The sequence below is a fragment of the Balaenoptera acutorostrata genome, chromosome 6, assembly GCF_949987535.1.
Source record: "Balaenoptera acutorostrata chromosome 6, mBalAcu1.1, whole genome shotgun sequence".
In the NCBI taxonomy this organism is placed as follows: domain Eukaryota; kingdom Metazoa; phylum Chordata; class Mammalia; order Artiodactyla; family Balaenopteridae; genus Balaenoptera; species Balaenoptera acutorostrata.
The window spans coordinates 81,032,051-81,055,764 of record NC_080069.1 but is presented as its reverse complement, the minus strand read 5'-3'; the positions used below and the strand labels follow the sequence as shown (position 1 = coordinate 81,055,764).

Genomic DNA, 23,714 nt, shown 5'->3' with positions numbered 1-23,714 from the left:
CAGAACATCAAAGGCACACAGAAGTGGATAGCGGGATAGCCTTATCTCCTGCTTCCTGCCCTCCAAGAGTGCATGCTTTATAAGATGGGAGCAACACGCAGAGCCTATTGTACCCTCTGGCTGCATTTTTCAGTGGTTTCCCCCCCCCTTTGGAGCATCCTAACATGAGTTCCATTGTTTCCCAGGAGGGAAGCTGCTCTGACCACAGCAAATACTCACGTAGTTCTGCATCAGGTCTGGATGGGTCCTCTCAATGCCATCATCCAGGATGGTGACCACGATGTTCTTGCCCGTGTAGCCTCTCTTCCAGGCTCCTTCGATATTCATGTCTGACTGGCAGGGATGTGTGTTGTCACTGCAGTGCTAAAGGTGTAAGAGGGAGAACTGGACGTTGCAGATTACCAAATAGTGAGGAGGCTGGAAAATCACCTACTACTTAAGACAATGCATTAAATTAACAGGAATTTGGTGGATCGTCTGTTCAAGTAGAAGCGCAGATCTCCAACATGACAACAGGGGAAGGGAGGAAGGATAGATGTGGGGAAGGAAAGCAAGACAGAAATCTCTCCTGCCAGTTCTGCCCTGTTCTAATACCTTCGGAAAAACATGATAAATAAAGTATATCTCAACAGCAGAATAATGGGTGCACCATTTTATTGTTAGCATGTATTAATGACACATAAAAAGGGATTGTAGCATTTCATTTATAAACCCAAACTAGATAACTGAAGAACATATATATTATAATTTCTTAAACAGGCAACTAGAAAAGCCTGGCTGCAAAAAACCCCGGCAGCTTCTGTACAGTGCCAGCCAGAGGCGTGCCACTGCTGTGAGAAACCCATTAATGAGAAAAAATCAGTTTCTTCAAACTTCTTTCAGCAAATTAACAATGAGTGTTGTCTCATAATTTGTAGGGTGCCAACAGACTCATTCAGTGCTACTTTGAGATGGGAGAGAAGAAGAGTGCAGAGTCCAGACAGGGGACAGGCACAGGAAAATGTGCATGAGGGCTTCAAATGGCAGGCTGAAGAGGCATCGAATCTTAGCTCATTAGGTGTAGTGATTTCATTCCACAATGGCTACAACATACAAACACATCAAGAAATAAATTAAACCAGCAGTTCTTCCCGATATAATTGACTAGCATTCATCCAACCCACACAATTACTCCTTCAAAGTCCATCTCTATGAAATATCCCTCTGAGTGGCGTTTTCCAGGTTCTTAAGGCTCAGCAGAGGAACAAAGGAAAAGGGCTGTGCCGTAGCCTACTGCCATGGCAACGCGAGCCCAGGTCCTCAACATTCACTATCTTCCTCCTGCTTTGTAACAGTTCAGCACTTCAAGAGGCGAAGAGAACATGAGCTCTGTATGCTCTAAGCATAATGGAGACCCCACTGCCACTGATTCATCTAACACATACTTTATTGAGCACTTACTACATGCTGGGGTATGGCAGTGAACATGGAAGATGAGGTCCCTGTCCTCATGACCTCTCTAAAGGGGAAACACAGATGATAAAGAAAACAAGGAAGACCATTCAGAACACTCCTTATGTTTTAAAGGAATTAAAGAGGGTAATATGGCGGTCAATGCTGAGCAGTCTGAGTACACACCTCTCTGGGGAGGATGGTCAGAAAAGACCCCAGTTTCTGAGAAAGTGAAATGTGAGTTGAGATATGACTGATGAGAAAGGGCTGGCTTGCCCAAGAGCTTAGACCTTGTCGTGGTAGAGGACACAGTAAATGCAATGGCCATAAGGTGAGAAACAGATGAGTGCATTGAAGAAAGAGAAAGAAGATGGGGTCTAGCTGAAGCTTAGTGGATGAGCAGGAAAATGGCATAAAAGGTAGCAGATCAGAATGGGCAGCAGAGGTCAGGTCGTCCCGGGCTTTGTAGCCATGACTAGACTTTTATTTTAAGTACAACCTAAATGGAAGCTCACCTCTTTCCAAACTTTACCCCTCAAAATCAAATGCTAACTAGTGGCAGATACCTCTAATACCTTTGTCGAACATTATAAACACACTTGAGTAGTTTTATGGATTCATTCTGACAAATGGTGTACCCATTTTTCATCACAGATAATATCAATTTCATTGAAAATAGGGGCTTATATATTTTATGAACATTTGTAACTTTCTGTCACTTTCTTGACTTCTTTCTGGCACTTGAGGCCCTGCACCACCATCTATTACTACACTGATCCAATTCCACTCTCCCCTCTCTCCCCAGTTTTTGGAGCACAGCTCAGGACCTACTGCCTCCCACTTGGCTAGCTCTTCCCCTTCCCTGAACTGAGGAATGAAGAGAGACAGACACAGACACACACACACAACACACACACACAACACACCACATACAACACACACACACAACACACACATAAAAAAAACATTCTGTTCTACACAGTCCAACCTCAACTTCCTGAATTCTGCTGAACTGTGGTTGAATGTTGAATCTTGTGTGTGAATTTTGGCTCCTTTGTAAGCCTCTAGAAGACTATGCATTAAACCAAGTCTAGTCTAGGATTTCAGTCAATATTGGCTTGTCGCTTACACGCCAGAAGTGAGGGCATATTCTCCACTTTATATCCAAGTTCACATCTGCCAAATGCTTGCTCCTCCGACCTCGTCAGAGATATCTAGCCAGCTAATGCTTGGTTAACAGATCATGAAAGAAACAGTGTAGATTTACAAAATGCCCATGTTTTTCGGAAGTCTCATTCTAGCCAAGAGTTTGGGCCTCTCCTCACCAAATATTTTAATTTAACACAAAGCAACACTGACAGGTTTCCATTTCATTTTTTTCTTTTTCAAAACCTGCTCTGGCCACCTGTGGTATCGTTTGTGACACAAAGTAGCATTAATGTGGCCAAGAGGTGGGTGGGAGGAAGGAAATGCACAGGAAATGGGTCACCCACACATGGATAACTGTCCTGGAGTGGAGGGATACTGCCTGAAATTGTAATTATGAAAACTGAAGAAAACCCACCGTGTATGGAAAACATGTGTGTTCAAAGTGGAGCAGTTAGGTTTCTTTCTTCCACCTCTGCTTCTGTTGAATCTGACTTCACCATTAAATATTTTGGAACCACTTTTTTTCTTTTCATCTGCCAACATGGTATTGGTAGAAGGGGAAGGAGGGGAAATATCCAATTGATACTTTCATTTGGATAATCTAATATATCAGGTAGCTAAAATGTCAAAGAAAAAAAAAAAAGATCATCAGAGCCAGGGGTGTTTCTGGAAAATGAGTAATAAGATCAGTGGACCCTTAAACGAGGATCCTACATCCTGAACGTGATCTTTAGATTTTTAACACCATTTCAAGTAGTCCAGGCTTCCGAACATGTTTCTAATGTCATTGTTTCATAAGCCCAAGGTATCCAAAGAGCAAAAACTACAGAAAATACTGACGTCACTCAATGCAGCCCAAATGAAAAGGAATTAATCATTTCCTTAACTGCCTGATCAAAATGGTCTTTAAACTGGGCTCTATTTACTTGACAGCAATCTGTGTTACAGCATTACCCAAAGGCAAAAGGAACACATATTAGCCATGATTTCCTCACACTCAGCCTGCCATGTTAAGAGATCTGTGCCAGAGCAGGAATTAAGACTAGTGTCTGGAACTGTGTTACCACATATAGTCCCGAGGCTGGTATTCACAAAAGGGGCCAGTCAGAAATTTCCAGCATACTTAAAGCTGATGAAAACCACATATGTGCACTGTATATGTAAGACAAATATTTAGAGTACATATATGCACCTTCAGCTCTGAATAATGTCCTGTATTTCAATAATAGGCTATGCACAGATGACAAAGTATTTAGAAAGGACACAAAATAGCAAATATCTACAGAAACAATGGTTACTACCTAGGTCTCTCATTTCCTTATCAATAAAAACTTTTATTCTTTTTCAGGAATGAAATTTTAGAGAGGTTATTCTGTGAGTTCTAGAAAAGGCCTCTTCCATACCACGGTTATGAGCTCTTTTGCTTATAAACCACTCTGGGTGTGTCTACTTCTCTTGTGTCTTTATAAACATATCACAAAGTTTGCTAAATGAAAGAACAGTTTATACCCAAAATAAACACCTTTGTTATGCTCTCACCACCATTTTCCTCAGACTGGGGGGTGGGTCGGAACCCTCAGTGTCATTATTTTTAAACTTTTCCAGGTTCTTAAGGTCTCCAATGAACTGCCAATTTATATGCTGCCAATAGTCTGCTAACATTGAAAACATCTGTTGTTCATTTCCATTGATAAAGTGATTCATAAGACTGCGTCTCTGACTCTACAACGTTAATAAGAGAGCAGAATTAAATACACAAAAAATCTGTTTTAAGAAACAGACTCAAAGACATAGAAAACAAACTTATGGTTACTAAAGGGGGGAGGCAGGAGAGGGATAAATTAGGAGCTTGGGATTAACAGATACACACCTCTTTTTCTTTTTTTTGTTTTTTAACATCTTTATTGGAGTATAATTGCTTTACAATGGTGTGTTAGTTGCTGCTGTATAACAAAGTGAATCAGCTATATATACAGCTACATCCCCATATCTCCTCCCTCTTGCGTCTCCCTTCCACCTCCCTATGAGACCCCTCTAGTTGGACACAAAGCATGGAACTGATCTCCCTGTGCTATGCAGCTGCTTCCCACTAGTTATCTATTTTACATTTGGTAGTGTATATATGTCCATGCCACTCTCTCACTTCGTCCCAGCTTACCCTTCCCCCTCCCCGTGTCCTCAAGTGCATTCTCTACGTCTGTGTCTTTATTCCTGTCCTGCCCCTAGGTTCTTCAGAACCATTTTTTGTCTTCTTTTAGATTTCATACATATGTGTTAGCATACGGTATTTCTTTTTCTGACTTACTTCACTCTGTATGACAGTCTCTAGGTCCATCCAACTCACTACAAATAACTCAATTTCATTTCTTTTTATGGCTGAGATATTCCATTGTATATATGTGCCACATCTTCTTTATCCATTCATCTGTCGATGGACACTTAGGTTGCTTCCATGTCCTAGCTATTGTACATAGAGCTGCAATGTACATTGTGGTACATGACTCTTTCTGAATTATGGTTTTCTCCGGGTATATGCCCAGTAGTGGGATTGCTGGGTTCTATGGTAGTTCTACTTTTAGTTTTTTAAGGAACCTCCATACTGTTCTCCATAGTGGCTGTATCAATTTACATTCCCACCAACAGTGCAAGAGGGTTCCCTTTTCTCCACACCCTCTCCAGCATTTGTAGATTTTTTGATGATGGCCATTCTGACCGGTGTAAGGTGATACCTCATTGTAGTTTTGATTTGCATTTTTCTAATGATTAGTGATGTTGAGCATCCATTCATATGTTTGTTGGCAATCTGTATATCTTCTTTGGAGGAATGTCTATTTAGGTATTCTGCCCATTTTTGGATTGGGTTGTTTGTTTTTTTGATATTGAGCTGCATGAGCTGCTTGTATATTTTGGAGATTAATCCTTTGTCAGTTGCTTCATCGGCAAATATTTTCTCCCATTCTGAGGGTTGCCTTTTCATCTTCTTTATGGTTTCCTTTGCTGTGCAAAAGCTTTTAAGTTTCATTAGGTCCCATTTGTTTATTTTTGTTTTCATTTCCATTTCTCTAGGAGGTGGGCCAGAAAGGATCTTGCTGTGATTTATGTCATAGAGTGTTCTGCCTATTTTTTCCTCTAAGGGTTTTATAGTGTCTTGCCTCACATTTAGGTCTTTAATCCATTTCGAGTTTATTTTTGGCTATGGTGTTAGGGAGTGTTCTAATTTCATTAATTTTTAAAAATACATTTATTTATTTATTTATTTTTGGCTGGGTTGGGTGTTCGCTGATGCACGCAGGCTTTCTCTAGTTGCGGAGAGTGGGGGCTACTCTTTGTTGCAGTGTGTAGGCTTCTCATTGCGGTGGCTTCTCTTGTGGTGGAGAACGGGCTTAGGCACGCTGGCTCAGTAGTTGTAGCACAAGGGCTTAGTTGCTCCGTAGCATGTGGGATCTTCCTGGATGAGGGCTTGAACCCATGTCCTCTGCATTGGCAGGTGGATTCTTAACCACTGCACTACCAAGAAAGCCCCTAATTTCATTCTTTTACATGTAGCTGTCCAGTTTTCCCAGCACCACTTATGGAAGAGGCTGTTTTTCTCCATTGTATATTCTTGCCTCCTTTATCAAAGATAAGGTGACCATATGTGTGTGGGTTTATCTCTGGACTTTCTATCGTGTTCCATTTATCTATATTTCTGGTTTTGTGCCAGTACCATACTGGCTTGATTACTGTAGCTTTGTAGTATAGTCTGAAGTCAGGGAGCCTGATTCCTCTAGCTCCGTTTTTCTTTCTCAAGATCGCTTTGGCTATTCGGGATCGTTTGAGTTTCCATACAAATTGTGAAAGTTTTTGTTCTAGTTCTGCGAAAAATGCCATTGGTAATTTGATACGGATTGCATTGAATATGTAGATTGCTTTGGGTAGTATACTCATTTTCACAATGTTGATTCTTCCAATCCAAAAACATGGTATATCTCTCCATCTATTCGTATCATCTTTAATTTCTTTCATCAGTGTCTAATAGTTTTCTGCATACAGGTCTTTTGTCTCCTTAGGTAGGTTTATTCCAGGTATTTTATTCTTTTTGTTGCAGTGGTAAATGGGAGTGTTTCCTTAATTTCTCTTTCAGATTTTTCATCATTAGTGTATAGGAATACAAGAGATTTCTGTGCATTAATTTTAAATCCTGCTACTTTACCAGATTCGTTGATTAGCTCTAGGAGTTTTCTGGTGGCATCTTTAGGATTCTCTATGTATAGTATCATGTCATCTGCAAACAGTGACAGCTTTACTACTTCTTTTCCGATTTGGATTTCTTTTATTTCTTTTTCTTCTCTGATTGCTGTGACTAAAACTTACAATACTATGTTGAATAACAGTGGTGAGAGTGGACAACCTTGTCTTGTTCCTGATGTTAGAGGAAATGGTTTCAGTTTTTCACCATTGAGAACGATGTTGGCTATGGATTTGTCATATATGGCCTTTATTATGTTGAGGTAAGTTCCCTCTATGCCTGCCTTCTGTAAGGTTTTTATTATAAATGGGTGTTGAATTTTGTCGAAAGCTTTTCCTGCTCCTACTGAGATGATCACATGGTTTTTCTCCTTCAGTTTGTTAATTTGGTTTATCGCATTGATTGATTTGCTTATATTGAAGAATCCTTGCATTCCTGGGATAAACCCCACTTGATCATGGTGTGTGATCCTTTGAATGTGCTGTTGGATTCTGTTTGCTAGTATTTTGTCGAGGATTTTGGCATCTTTGTTCATCAGTGATGTTGGTCTGTAGTTGTCTTTCTTTGTGACATCTTTGTCTGGTTTTGGTTTCAGGGTGATGGTGGCCTCGTAGAATGAGTTTGGGAGTGTTCCTCCCTCTGCTATATTTTGGAAGAGTTTGAGAAGGATAGGTGTTAGCTCTTCTCTAAATGTTTGATAGAATTCGCCTGTGAAGCCATCTGGTCCTGGGCTTTTGTTTGTTGGAAGATTTTTAATCACAGTCACAATTTCAGTGCTTGTGATTAGCCTGTTTATATTTTCTACTTCTTCCTGGTTCGGTCTCAGAAGGTTGTGCTTTTCTAAGAATTTGTCCATTTCTTCCAGGTTGTCCACTGTATTGGCATATAGTTGCTTGTAGTAATCTCTCATGATCCTTTGTATTTCTGCAGTGTCAGCTGTTACTTCTCCTTTTTTCATTTCTAATTCTATTGATTTGAGTCTTCTCCCTTTTTTCTTGACGAGTCTGGCTAATGGTTTATCAATTTTGTTTATCTTCTCAAAGAACCAGCTTTTAGTTTTATTGATCTTTGCTATCGTTTCCTTCATTTCTTTTTTCTTATTTCTGATCTGATCTTTATGATTTCTTTCCTTCTGCTAACTTTGGGGTTTTTGTGTTCTTCTTTCTCTAATTGCTTTAGGTGTAAGGTTAGGTTGTTTGTTTGAGATTTTTTCTTGTTTCTTGAGGTAGGATTGTATTGCTATAAACTTACCCCCTAGAACTGCTTTTGCTGCCTCCCATAGGTTTTGGGTTGTAGTATTTTCATTTTCATTTGTTTCTAGGTATTTTTTTGATTTCCTCTTTGATTTCTTCAGTGATCTCTTGGTTATTTAGTAGCATATTGTTTAGCCTCCATGTGTTTGTATTTTTTACAGTTTTCTTCCTGTAACTGATATCTAGTATTATGTTACTGCTGATTTCCCCTTTTTTTTTTTTTTTTTTTTTTTTTTTTTATAAATTTATTTATTTATTTATTTATTTATTTTTGGCTGTGTTGGGTCTTCGTTTCTGTGCGAGGGCTTTCTCCAGTTGTGGCAAGCGGGGGCCACTCTTCATCGCGGTGCGCGGGCCTTTCACTGTCGCGGCCTCTCTTGTTGCGGAGCACAGGCTCCAGATGCGCAGGCTCAGTAATTGTGGCTCACGGGCCCAGTTGCTCCGCGGCATGTGGGATCCTCCCAGACCAGGGCTCGAACCCGTGTCCCCTGCAATGGCAGGCAGATTCTCAACCACTGCGCCACCAGGGAAGCCCCTGATTTCCCCTTTTATTGTTGTTAGGATTTGCCTTATGTATTGAGGTGCTCCTATGTTGGGTGCATAAATATTTACAATTGTTATATCTTCTTTTTGGATTGATCCCTTGATCATTATGCAGTGTCCTTGTCTCTTGTAATAGTGTTTATTTTAAAGTCCATTTTGTCTGATATGAGAATTGCTACTCCAGCTTTCTTTTGATTTCCGTATGCATGGAGTATCTTTTTCCATCCCCTCACTTTCAGTCTGTATGTGTCTCTAGGTCTGAAGTGGGTCTCTTGTGGACAGCATATATGTGGGTTTTGCTTTTGTATCCATTCAGCCAATCTATGTCTTTTGGTTGGAGCATTTAATCCATTTACATTTAAGGTACTTATCGATAATGTATGTTCCTATTACCATTTTCTTAATTGTTTTGGGTTTGGTATTGTAGGTCTTTTCCTTCTCTTGTGTTTCCTGCCTAGAGAAGTTCCTTTAGCATTTTTTGTAAAGATGGTTTGGTGTTGCTGAATTCTCTTAGCTTTTGCTTGTCTGTAAAGGTTTTAATTTCTCAGTCGAATCTGAATGAGATCCTTGCTGAGTAGAGTAATCTTCGTTGTAGGTTTTTCCCTTTCATCACTTTAAATATGTCCTGCTACACCCTTTTGGCTTGCAGAGTTTCTGCTTAGAAACCAGCTGTTAACCTTATCGGGATTCCCTTGTGTGTTATTTGTTGTTTTTCCTTTGCTGCTTTTAATATTTTTTCTTTGCATTTAATTTTTGATAATTTGATTAATATGTGTCTTGGAATGTTTCTCCTTAGATTTATCCTGTATGGGACTCTCTGCACTTCCTGGACTTGATTGACTATTTCCTTTCCCATATTAGGGAAGTTTTCAACTATAATCTCTTCAAATATTTTCTCAGTCCCTTTCTTTTTCTCTTCTTCTTCTGGGACCCCTATAATTTGAATGTTGGTGCATTTAATGTTGTCCCAGAGGTCTCTGAGACTGTTCTCAATTCTTTTCATTCATTTTTCTTTATTCTGCTCTGCGGTAGTTATTTCCACTATTTTATCTTCCAGGTCACTTATCCGTTCTTCTGCCTCAGTTATTCTGCTATTGACTCCTTCTAGAGAATTTTTAATTTCATTTATTGTGTTGTTCATCATTGTTTGTTTGCTCCTTAGTTCTTCTAGGTCCTTGTTAAATGTTTCTTGTATTCTCTCCATTCTATTTCCAAGATTTTGGATCATCTTTTCTATCATTACTCTGAATTCTTTTTCAAGTAGACTGTCTATTTCCTCTTCATTTGTTTGGTTGGGTGGGTTTTTACTTTGCTCCTTCAGCTGCTGTGTATTTCTCTGTCTTCTCATTTTGCTTAACTTACTGTGTTTGGGGTCTCCTTTTTGCAGGCTGCAGGTTTGTAGTTCTCATTGTTTTTGGTGTCTGCCACCAGTGGGTAAGCTTTGTTCAGTGGGTTGTGTAGGCTTCCTGGTGGATGGTACTGGTGCCTGTGTTCTGGTGGATGAGGATGGATCTTGTCTTTCTGGTTGGCAGGACCGCGTCCGGTGGTGTGTTTTGGGGTGTCTGTGAACTTATTATGATTTTAGGCAGCCTCTCTGCTAATGGGTGGGGTTGTGTTCCTGTCTTGCTAGTTGTTTGGCATGGTGTGTCCAGCACTGTAGCTTGCTGGTCGTTGAGTTGAGCTGGGTCTTAGCGTTGAGATGGAGATCTCTGGGAGAGCTTTCGCCATTTGATATTACGTGGGGCTGGATGGTCTCTGGTAGACCAATGTCCTGGACTCGGCTCTCCCACCTAAGAGGCTCAGGCCTGACACCCTGCCAGAGCACCAAGACCCTGTCAGCCACACGGCTCAGATGAAAGGGAGAAAAAAAAGGAGAGAAAGAAAAATAAATAAATAAAGAAAAGAAAGTTATTAAAATAAAAATTTTTTAAATTATTAAAAATAAAAAAGTAATAAAAAAAAGAAAAAGAAAGAAGAGAGCAACCAAACCAATAAACAAATCCACCAATGATAACAAGTGCTAAAACTATACTAAGAAAAAAAAAAAAGTGACAGACAGAACCCTAGGACAAACGGTAAAAGCAAAGCTATACAGACAAAATCACACAAAGAAGCATACACATACACACTCACAAAAAGAGAAAAAAAATATATATATATAAAGGAAGAGAGCAACCAAATCAATAAAGAAATCTACCAATGATAATAAGCTCTAAATACTAAACTAAGATAAACATAAAACCGGGAACCAACTAGATGCAGAAAGCAAACCCCATGTCTACAGTTGCTTCCAAATCCACCACCTCAATTTTGGGATGATTCATTGTCTATTCAGGTATTCCACAGATGCAGGGTACATAAAGTTGACTGTGCAGATTTAATCCACTGCTCCTGAGGCTGTTGGGAGAAATTTCCCTTTCTCTTCTTTGCTCACACAGCTCCTAGGGTTCACCTTTGGATTTGGCCCTGCCTCTGCATGTAGGTTGCCTGGGGGGGGGGCTGTAGCTCAGGCCAGGGGGAGGGAGGGATACAGAATGCAGGGTGAGCCTGCAGTGGCAGAGGTTGGAGTGATGTTGCAATAGACTGAGGCACACCATGTGTTCTCCCAGGGAACTTTTCTCTGGATAACGGGACCCTGGCAGTTGCGTGCTGCACAGGCTCCCGGAGGGGTGTGGATAGTGACCTGTGCTCTCACACAGGCTTCTTGGTGGCTGCAGCGGCAGCATTAGTGTTTCATGCACATCTCTGGTGTCCGCGTTGATAGCCGCGACTCACACCTGTCTCTGGAGCTTGTTTAGGCGGTGCTCTGAATCCCCTCTCCTTGTGCACCCCGAAACAATGGTCTCTTGCCTCTTAGGCAGGTCCAGACTTTTTCCTGGACTCCCTCCCGGCTAGCTGTGGCGCACTAGCCCCTTCAGGCAGTCTTCCCGCAGCCAACCCCAGTCCTCTCCCTGGGATCTGGCCTCCGAAGCCCGAGCCTCAGCTCCCAGCCCCCGCCTGCCCCGGACAGCGGGTGAACAGACAAGCCTCTCAGGCTGGTGAGTGCTGGTCGGCACCAATCCTCTGTGCGGGAATTTCTCCGCTTTGCCCTCTGTACCCCTGTTGCTGCGCTCTCCTCCGTGGCTCTGAAGCTTCCCCCCCGCCACTCCCCATCTCCGCCAGTGAAGGGGCTTCTTAGTGTGTGGAAGCTTTTCCCCCTTCACAGCTCCCTCCCAGAGGTTCAGGTCCCATCCTTATTCTTTTGTCTCTGTTGTTTCTTTTTTCTTTTGCCCTACCCAGGTACGTGGGGAGTTTCTTGCCTTTTGGGAAGTCTGAGGTCTTCTGCCAGCATTCAGTAGGTGTTCTGTAGGAGTTGTTCCACATGTAGATGTATTTTTGATGTACTTGTGGGGAGGAAGGTGATCTCCACATCTTACCACTCCGCCATCTTGAAGGTTCCCCCTACACTACTTTATGTAAGCTAAACAAGGTCCTACTGTATAGCACAGGGAACAATATGCAATATCTTGTAATAACCTCTAATGGAAAAGAATCTGAAAAATAATTTATATATATTCTGTATACCAGAAACTAACACAACATCGTAAGTCAACTGTACTTCAATAAAAATAAATAAAATTTTAAAAATCTGTTTTATAGACAAATTCAGAAACATATCTAGTTAGCTGAGTAAAGTGTAAAAATACGCTTGGAATTCTTTGTTAAATTTGGAGTCAAAAAGCTCTAAGAAATGGAAAAAAAAATAGAATCATTACCCTCTTAAGTGGACATAGAACTGACATGTACTAGATTCTTAGTATGGCCAAGCATTGTACTAATCCCTTTACATGAACTAGCTTCATTTAAGAGTCAGAACAACTACTGGAGAGAGGTACTTTTATCATCTGCTTTTAACAGCTAAAGAACATGAGACTTAGCCTAAGTAACCTTCCAAAGGTCAAACAGCTGGTCAATAGTAGAATTAGGATTCAAAACCAAGCAGCCCTATGGTCTATGGAAACTCTTCTGTTAAAAGTTGAAACAAAATGGGCTCAGGAGAGGGCAAAATACTGCAGACTCAGATAAGGAGCAGATTAGGAGTGGATGTTGGACAATATAGCTCCAGTAAAGAAATTGAAATAACAGAAGTCTCACTGGTCTTAGCACTGTGATCAGTGCATTCAAGTGACAAGGCGGAACCTAGTTGGATAAGACTTTAGAGGCCTTCTAATGTTTCCTTATTCCACTTATTGCAACACATCTTTTAGCAAATCATCAGTTTCTATTTGAACAGTCTCAATGACAGGGAGCTCACTTCTTTACTGAAGAGCCAATGATGTGCTGGTAAATCAGTTCTTTGAAAATAAAATCTCGGGCTTCCCTGGTGGCGCAGTGGTTGAGAATCTGCCTGCCAATGCAGGGGACACGGGTTCGAGCCCTGGTCTGGGAAGATCCCACATGCCGCGGAGCAACTAGGCCCGTGAGCCACAATTACTGAGCCTGCGTGTCTGGAGCCTGTGCTCCACAACAAGAGAGGCCATGATAGTGAGAGGCCCGTGCACCGTGATGAAGAGTGGCCCCCACTTGCCGCAACTGGAGAAAGCCCTCGCACAGAAATGAAGACCCACCCAACACAGCCATAAATAAATAAATAAATACTTTAAAAAAAAATAAGTAAAAATTAAAAACAAACAAACAAAAAAAACCAAGGATGGAAGGACAAAAGCAAAGTGCATCGAAAGTGAAAATGAAAATTCCTAAATGCAGTTTCCATTTAAAAAAAAAAAAAAAAGAAAAGATAAAATCTCTTATTTGTAGTGTTTGCCAATTTCCACAGTGTAAATACTCACATCATGGACAGTTTTAAGCTACCACGCTTGCAGAATTCCTGAATGTGTAACAGTAAGCTTTCACAAGCTGTTGGAAGGTCACCCAGCACACCACCGGGAACAGCTCACTCCATTGTTAGTCCTGCTCCATTTCTGATGAAGTCATCACTTCCCATACTTCTGCCATTTGCTTCTCAGTACAGCTGAGCCTTGAACCATGCAGGGGTTAGAGGCGCTGACCCTCCACGCAGTTGAAAATCCATGTATAACTGATAGCCGGCCACCTGTATGCATGGTTCCTCTGTATCTGCCTTTCCCCATCACAGATTCAACCAACCGTGAATTGTGTAGTACTACAGTATTTACTACCGAAAAAAATTCCACATATAAGTAAACTGGTGCAGTTCAAACCTGCGCTATTCAAGGGTCAACTGCACTTGGGAACCACTGGGAAGTACCTAGGATTAGTTCTCCCCTTTGCAGTTTCAGACAATAGTGTCGCTCTGTCTTGCACTTCTTTGGAGATGGTCTTTTTTAGCCTTTCGTTCTCAGGGCTACCTGAAGCAACTGGACTTTGAGCTTTTGTGAGCCCATAAGCTGATGGGCTCTCCTTGGGATCTATGAAGTAGAGATTTTGTGACTCCAAAACTGAAGATGCCTTCACAGATTTTAGAAAATCTAAATTAAGGTAGGGAAGTTCTCAGACATTTACTACCATATTTATGGGCCACTTTGATGGACTTCAAAACCTTTGTTATCACACACATTGGAAAAAAAAAAGATATCCCTGACCAAAATAGATCCAATGTACATTTATCCAAGAATGATTATTCAATTTACAAACTTCCCAGAAATTCCAAGGAAGCTCAGTGTGTTTCAACACCACCAAACTCAACATAGCAGGTAAGGGATACTAGCTAGGAGAATCAGGCAGAGGAAAGGTTAAATTCCACCTCTGCTACCTCCCAGTTGTATGACTTTGTCTAGTTACCTAAATTCTTAAAAGCTGATTTGTAGTTTGAATGCAGAGAATTGTTATGAAGGTTGAAGAAGATAAAGTATGTAACAAATGGATGCCTCCACATTCATAGGAGGCATCAGTGTTCCTAATAGTTTACAGAAGATGACCTTGGTTTAAAAAAAAAAAAAAAAGGACAAATAGATTACTACAAAATAATGAGATGATGAATCTCTTCATTATCTGGAGAGATAGGTTAGGCAAACTTGAAAGGGCACTTCATCTTTGTAAGGATAGCTAGGATGATTTGAATATTTTACATTTGTGGCTGGGAGTCTCAGCTGGTGGTTGGAGATCAGGGATGGGGTGTAGGAGAAGAGAACAGTGTCCAATTATTTTCTGGTACATCGGTCAAATGATCTCCTATGAATCACCATGTTTTACTCCTACGTATTTATACCAGTATTCCAACTTTGTTAGAACCATGGATCACATCTACCATAATATAATTTTGATAGAAGATCATTTCTCACTTACAAAATTTTAAGGATGTCCCACTTAATACCAAAGAAACATCAGAAAATAGAAAATATTAGAAGAAAGGCTGTTGTACAAAATATGCCCAAATAGAGGATAATGAGAATAAATCCAGTTCCTAAAATTCTACTCATAACTGAGCATCAAAAAATTGAGGCAATATAGTCAACAGATCTTTGACAAAGGAGCAAAGGCAATATAATGGACCTAAGATAGTCCCTTCAACAAATGGTGCCGTAGCAAGTGGACATCCACATGCAAAAAAAAAGGAAAAAAAAAAAAAGAATCTAGACATAGACCTTCCACCTTCCACAAGAATTAACTCAAAACAGCTCATAGACCTAAATATAAAATGCAAGACTAAAAAAAACTTCTAGAAGATAACATAGGAGAAAACCTAGATGATCTTGGGTATGGTGATGACTTTTTAGATACGACACTGAAGACATAATGCATGAAAGAAGTAACTGAAAAGCTAGACTTCATTAAAATTTAAAACTTCTGCTCTGTGAAAGACAATGTCAAAAGAATGAGAGGACAAGCCACAGAATGGGAGAAAATATTTGCAAAAGATAAAGGAATGTTATCCAAAATGTACAAAGTACTCTTAAACTCAACAATAAGAAAATAACCCAATTAAAAAATGGGCCAGTGACCTTAACAGACACCTCACTGAAGAAGATGATATCCAGAAGGTAAATAAGCATATGAAAAGATGTTCCAAATCATATGTCAGCAGAGAAATGTAGATTTAAACACCTATTAGAATGGCCAAAATCCAGAACACCACCAAATGTTGGTGAGGATGTGAAGCAACAGGAACTCTTATTCATTGCTGGTGGGAATAAAAAAAAACGGTACAGTCACTTTGGAAGATTTCTTGGCAGCTTCTTACAAAACTAAACAATACTCTTAACCATACGATCCAGCAATTGTGCTCCTTGGCATTTACCCAAAGGAGCTGAAAATTTATGTCCATACAAAATCCTGCAAAGGGATATCTATAGCAGCTTTATTCATAACTGCCAAAACTTGGAAGCAATCAAGACGCCCTTCAGTAGGTGGATAAATAAACTGTGGTGCCACAGAAAATGAAATATTATTCAGTACTAAAAAGCAATGCTCTAACAAGCCAGGAAAAGACATGGAGGAACCTTAAATGCATATGACTAAGTAAAAGAAGCCAATCTGAAAAGGCTAAAAACTGTATGATTCCAACTATATGACATTCTGGAAAAGGCAAAACTATGCAGAAAGTAAAAAGATAAGTGGTTACCAGGGATTGAGGATCAGGGGATAAATAGGCAGAGCACAAAGAATTTTTAGGGCAGTGGAAATGCTCTGTATGAAACTAGAATAGATGAATATATGTCATTGTACATGTGTCCAAACCCACAGAATGTACAACAGTAAGAGTGAACCCTAATGTAAACTATACATCTAGGGTGTATGATGTGTCAATGTAGGTCATCAACTGTGACAAATGGACCACTCTGGAGGTAGATATTGATACTGAGGGAGGCTGTGTACGTGTTGGGGTAGGTGGTATACGGGAAATCTCTGCACCTTCCCCTCCATTTTGCTGTGAAGTTAAAATTTCTCTTTAAAAAATTAGTCTTTTAAAAGAAAAGGAATTTCACAGAGCAGCCAACGGGTAACTGGATGATCTATGAATTTAGTTTAGTGGACCACATTTCTCTCATTTGTAAATTTTGTGATCCTCTTTGAATCTTTCCAACCCTAACACATTTTGAATTAGAAACTTTCAGTCCTAAAAATATTTAACAAAGTAAAACCAATAAGCCAACAAAAAAATCTTGTTTCCTTTAAGGAATCTCTACATGTCTTGTCTTAGTGTTTGCAGAATTGGTTTCAGCTATATTACCCAGCCATGTTGCTAAAGGGTAATCAGTCTCTGAAACTTACTGGATATTTCTGAGACACTAAGATCAAGCTTACCTTTACATGCATGGCCCATTGCATGTGCCATGGTTCTAACCATTCTCAAATTACTCAAACACTGAGTCAGGTTCTGGAAATCTGGGTCTGAAACCACATATCCTTCTCTCCTGTTTCCTTCAATTTTCACAGCACCTTGCAGTTCAGGCCATTGGCTCTGCTCCACTACTTTTAATCTTTCTAACCTAGTTTAGGCTTTCAATCTATCCTCCTGGCATTAAAACAGTTTTATCAAGTACTTACTATATTCTGGCTATTATACTGGCCAGAGCAATGTCACTATGCTCAAGTCCTTGAAGTCCAGTCTGTGTGACAGATAAACACGGAATTTTTATTTAAAATTTTTTTTTTACAGAAACACAAGTATTATAACAGGGGTTCTCAGGGTACTGTGGGAACATGGAACCCAGTAAGGGGGAAGCGTGGGAAGGCTGAGAGCACTTCCGAGAGAAAATGACATCTAAGCTCCCAAATATGAGTTGACTAGCCAGAGGGCAAGCAGGGGATAAAGAGGATGTGTTTATTTTCGATAAGGGTATGGAATAATCAAAGAGAGACTGGAGTGTTAAAAGAACTGAAAGAAATTCAGTACAGCTGGAGGATACAGATGCAAGAGGTGGGGGAGATGAGAAAAATGGAAAGAGATGAGACTGGAGAGATAGGCAGGGGCCAGACTGTAAATGTTCCTATAAGCCATGTTTTTTTAAAAAAATTTTGAACTTTATCATAATTTGATGAAAAATCATGTAAGGGTTTTAAGATAGGGATTGGCATGGTTTGGATGCCTAAAGTGCATCTCAAACTTAATTCCCAAGAAAAACACTTGATCTCCACCTGCTCTGACCCCTACAAAGCCGCTCATCTCCAGGGTTCTCAGTCTCCCCCACACCAGAGCATCTATAGCTGCTCTCCTTCTCTATAAACACCCATCAGCGAATCCTTCCAAACAGCTCTTGAACCTGACCTCTTCCCACCATCTTCACGGCCCCAAACCGATTCAAGCTATTATCATCTCTTATTCCTCTACAGTCTATTTTCCATACAATAGTAAAAGTGATCATTGTAAACTATGTCAGAGTTATTCTCAATAAATATTCCCAATAATTCCCAGTGACCAGTGACTTTCCCTCACACTTTCAATAATACCCCATGTCCATTCCATGGCCTACAAAGGGCCCATGACCTGATTTGGCGCCATCTCCCTGACCTCTTGCCCCACCCCTCTCGTCTTTCACTCACTGTACTCCACCACACTATCCTGTCCCATCCCAACCCACTGTAATCTCAAGGCCTTGACACTTGCTATTCTCCCACACGAGGATGTTCTTCCTCGGGTATCCACACGGCTGCCTCTCTTACGCTCAAATATCACCTCCTAAGAGAGGCTCTTCCTAGTAAACCTATCTGAAATAGCATTCTATGTCATTCTCCACCCTTGACTCTGATTGCCTTTTCTTCATAGCATTCATAACTACTATATTATCTATCAGTTTGTCTCTTTATTGTTTGTCTCCCACACTGGACTGTAAACTCCATGAAGGCAATCACTTTGCCTTATTTATTTCTGTATTCACGCTAACACATAGAAGTTCAATAATTATATACCAATTAAATGAACAGACTGGGTTTTAAAAAGTCATTGTGGGTCCTCTAGAACATAAAGGAAAGCATGGAGACCAATTAATTGGGAGAGAGCTCTAGTGATTGAGCAATGACAGTGGTCGAGATTAGTGGGACCATGGAAACTACAGTATTTGATATACAGCAGGCATTCTTCACATTTGTTGATAATGACAGTGAATGGGTATGGTGAGAGAAGAGAGAGGAATCAAGAATGATCTAATATCTGGCTTGGACTATAGAGCAGAGGATAGGGTCACTTACTGAGAAAAGAAACATGGGAAGAGGAGAAAATTTGCCTGGAGAATGAAAATATTGAACTCAGTTTTAGAAACATGGGAATTTAAATAACATCCAAGCAGGAGTTGCCTGTAGCGACTGGATATGTGGATCTAAAGTTTCTTTCTGCCCAGACCCACGAGTGAATTCTTCCTAAAATTTTGGCATCATGCTGTTATTTCCCACCTCAAATCTTCTTCTCATCTATAAAGCACTAACGTCTTCGCCTCCGAGTTGCTCCACAATCTTGCAATGAACATACACTGTCTAGTGCCACTTGTTGCCCCAAAGTTCAAAAATCCCTAAGGGTAGCATACAGTGTATAAATTTGATGGTCTTAGCAAATTCAAGGTCATGACCATGTGTGGCTGAGAGCAAAAATGGCTACAATTCTCCACGGCTCCCTGTGCTTATGGCACATGTAATCCTTCCCGTGAAGCAAGGAGGTTTTTCTTCACCCTTTGATTCTGGGCAGACCTGGTGACTTGCTTCTGGCCAAAACAGTGTAGCAGAAGTAACAGTGACCCATTTCCACACTTCCCACACCCTTTCACTTATAATCCTTCCTGGCTGCCATGTGAACAAGCCAAGGTAACCCGCTAGAAGATGGGAGATCACATGGAACACATAAAACTGTCCTGGCTAAACCCACACTAGACTAGCTAGCCCCCAGCTGACCTAGAATGGCTCACAGATGCATTCGCGAGCCAACATGATACCAGAGAACTGTCCAGCTGAGTTCAGCCCAAATTTCGGACATGCAGAATCATAAATCTAATAAAGAGCGGTTGTCTTAAACCACAAAACTTTGGGGATGATCTTTACACAGCAAAAGCTAACTAACATATGAGGTTATACGCCTGAGGGAAGTAAGTCAAACCAGAAAGACAGGAAAAAAAAAAAATCAGCGAATCACGGTGAAATAGCTTATCAAGAAGAGAAGAATTGGCTGTATAATTGAGGAGGAAGAGCAGTAAGGATACAATGTATCAAACACACAATTCTAAAGCAAATTCTAAGACCCCTGTGACTCATTCCCTCCGTGGGAAGCCCAGTGTTTTCCTGCTCATCCCATCCAGCCTTCATATCAGCAATTTCTGACTGTATATAGGTTTTATCTTCTCAATGAAATTATAAGCCACTTTTAATAATGAAGTCTGTATTATGCATCTTTATAACCTCTAGAGTTCATAGTAAAAATACTCAACAGTTAATGAATTGATATTTATTCAAGAGAGAAGGCAGAAGTAAATTCTGAGATAAAATGCAGAAGAAGATAATTTACATAGTTAAGACATAAATGCAGGTAATAGAAAAGGTTCAAATAAGACCTACAAATCTTTGTCTTCCGCTCATGGCTCATAATAGGGCACCTGCTTATTCAACTTTACCAACAAAAAGATTCAAGAAGTAACACAGGAAATGTGCAGAGGCCAAATAATTACATAAGGAAAAAGAACATTCATTTAGGGGTATTGGTTATGCTAACACCCCGCTAATAATGCTCAACACTCCTGGCAGAAGATGTGAAAAGAGATGCAACACGGTGACACATGAACTATTATCCCCTTACAGGCCTGGTGGGAACTGTCTCCTGGCTGGAGAGGAATTCAGGGGTACAGGTCTCTTTCCTTTGGAACAATACAGGGCATGATGGAAGTAAACACTTCTTGACTCTTCTCTGGTATCCGGTCAATGGCTCAATTTTAATACTGTCTTTCCTTGTAGGTCATACAGTAAATTCTTCCATGAGTTGAGAAACTCCATGTTACCAAATGACTTTTCCTGTATGAATCAAGCACCAATTATTCCTAATATATTATTCTTTACCCAAATTGTGCAATTAGTAAATTAGTAAGTAGTGTTTGTTTAGGGATGGTCTCAATTGAAATTTTTCCTTAAATGCCTATAAAGCCAAGAAATAATTCCTACATTGGAGCTCATGAAAATGAATTTGAGAAGCAACTGAGCTGCATTATTTAATAATTATGCAAACATTAGCAAGAAGCAAACTTCATTCCTTTCTAAAATGTAACTTCTTTGCTCACACTGTTCACAAAATTCTGCTTGCATAGAACTCTTCACTCTCTTGTCTCCTTTAGGCATAAATCTGACTCAGAAACTCCTGTCTCTTCTTTTTTCATCAAGATCTCAGGAAGAAGAGCTCAGATTGGAGAACTTTTCCTTTTCTTTAAAATGAGTAGGATGCAGTATGGTTTGGATAAGCCTAACCAACTGACTTCAGAACTCAGTTGCTCCACTATTTTTATCTTTTCAAAGTCACAGAAGAAATTTTGAGAAAAAAATGACAGAAAACAATTTTTTGTTATATTAGAGACATTTAAGGTTGAGGAGGAAGAATCTGAATATCATTTGAAGATATGTGAGCATACCCTTACTAATATGTCATGTTTCTTCATTTACATTATTTCATAAATGGCAATATTCTTATGGAACATAATAGTAGAGGCAACTATTTTCCAGGTGAGAAAAAAATCCATTTTACAGTTAGAAAAATAATGAAGAACTAGGAATAAACCTATATAAGATCTTCCCAAAACTTCAATCATTCTGCCATTCAGGTTTTGACCACATAATCAAATGGGTGGATGGACAAATGGACAGAAGGATAGATGGATGGACAAAGAATGAATGGACAGAGAAGCAAACACACAATACATGCAGGTTACTTTCAAGTCCTATTATATTTCAGTTTTATTTTCAAATTTCTATTGAAGGATGTGTACCTTTCCAGGACCCTGCAGAACTTCTGAACAGTAAAAGCCACTTCCTCTTCCCTGAGTCAACTCCTCAAATGCCCATAGATTAGATGCTCCCAAAGGATATTTTCAATCAAGACCAAGTCACAAAATGAAACATATGTAGGAGGAAGAGGATACAGGGGGATGGAAGAGGAAGAGAGGGTCAAATCCACATGACAGTGAAGCTGCGCATATTCAAACTATGTCCAGAGCTATTAGATAGCTCATCCCTTTCCAGAACAAGAACTACTTGAACTTTCCTATTAGAACATATTTAATGTATTTAACGTTAACATAGAGAGCAGCATAAATTTGGTTTAAATATTAACAGTGGTTCCTCTAATTTTTGTTTCAAAACAGGACACTTAAGTAGATATGCTTAAAAGGACAAAAAAGATGTGTTAGTCTGTAGGAATGATGTATAAAAATTAATGGGATATGGAATTTCAAACAGTCTTTTCAGATTTTAACTTTGTTTCTCTGTGGATATATGAGATTACTGACTCAACTTCCTGAAAGTTCTGAAGGGTTTTCACCATGCCCTCTAATACATCATTACCTCAAATACATTAGTTCTATAAGAAACCTGTAATAATTGTGGTATAGAAACTCTGAGAAGAGGGAATAATACTATCAGTGTGTCAAAATTCTTATTCTTAAAATTAAGTGATCGTATCGGAAGAGATAGGGTGGGCAAAGCTCACATGGTCATGATGGGTCACAGACAAAATCTGAGTTCACTTTTGCTTTCCTGTCAACACAATAGCCCACTTGGACACCCATGAATCTTTCCTTTTTCCTGGTGACATGAATTCTTCAGGTATAATCTAGTCTTTATGTTTTTATATAATCAAAGAAGAGGTCTGATATTTATAATGGGCCAAAAAATAAGTGTCTTCTTAGAAAAAGAGAGAAATTCCTTAGTATCAATAAATGTGGTTTATACTATCAACTTTTTCTTTTTCCTATATAGTACAAATGAACGACCCCAAAACTTAATGTCTGAAAAAAAAAATATTATTATGGCTCATAGTTCTACAGGTTGGCAGGGCTCAGCTGGGTGGTTCTCCCTTGGGGCCTCCCATGCAGTTACAGTCAGATGTCCACCGGGGCTAGATGCATCTGAAGGCTTGACTGACATGGAAGTTTAAGATGGCTTCTTCATTCACATGAACAGCTGGAGAATTTTCACCCTTCTGTGTAAGATTCAGTTATTAATGCATACTTGCCCCAGTTGAGTTATCTGCAAGTCCTTCTGAACAACATATATCTGTTATATAATGATTTCTATCCCATAATAGCTAGAGGAATATCAGTTCCATTACCATTTCTCTACATCTGTTAACTGTCAAAACATTTCATTCATTCACTTATGTTTTATTAGTTTGTTTTTAATTTTCCAATGCTAATTATATGCTTTCTAGATGCTGAGCCTACATCAGGGAATGAGAAAACACACAGTCTGGCCTTCACAAAGTTTACATTCAAGTTGGAGTAGATAAATAATAGACAAATGAGACAAACAATATAATTAGAGATTATGGTAATAATTATAAAGGAAATAAAGAAGAGACCTTGGACAATGACAAGGGAAATGTGTTATTAAATTTATACCTTGAGTTCTTTACAATTTTACTACTATTAAGCAGACTTTTATTCAATGAACACAGAAACTTCATTTTGAAAAAAGATGTTTATAGGTATAAGGCAATAAACCCCAGCCTCAGAAAAGCAAATTAGGGCAAAATTGAGATTCCAGACCTATTGCCATTTAAAATTTAAAAAGTAAAACAAAAAATATTTTCACATTTCAAATAAAAATTTTAAACCAAAACATTTTCTAAGACAAAAATCCATAACAATAAAGAATGTGAAATATGCTATTACTGTGAAGCATCCACAGAAAAATAAATCTATACTGCAAAGCAAAAACAATCTCACCTCCGACAACCAGCCAAATCAATTCAGATAGCTACTAAAAAGCCTGCTTTAATATTGTTCCTTCTAGACTGAGTAAAAATAATTGCCTGAATCTCCCTGACATCTTTGCTTTCACTGTCCACTTGAAGATGTAAACGAGTATAAAATCTACAAAGTGGATGGAAAGGACAATGAAACATTTTGCTTGGACAGGCCAATACTGTGTCTAGTGCTTCTTCTCCTGTGGCAAGTGTAGATGCTTCAAAA

General features: G+C 39.5%; 1 protein-coding gene across 9 annotated transcripts in view; it reads right to left on the bottom strand.

Moving 5' to 3' along the window:
• The window catches only part of PCSK5 (proprotein convertase subtilisin/kexin type 5), a 475,211-nt gene that overhangs the window by 345,494 nt on the left and 106,003 nt on the right, over nt 1-23,714 (bottom strand). For all 9 annotated transcript variants that reach the window (XM_057548456.1, XM_057548455.1, XM_057548453.1 and 6 more), the window contains exon 4: nt 220-363. In XM_057548456.1, coding sequence (XP_057404439.1) covers nt 220-363 — 144 coding nt within the window. The remainder of the gene's footprint in view (nt 1-219; nt 364-23,714) is intronic.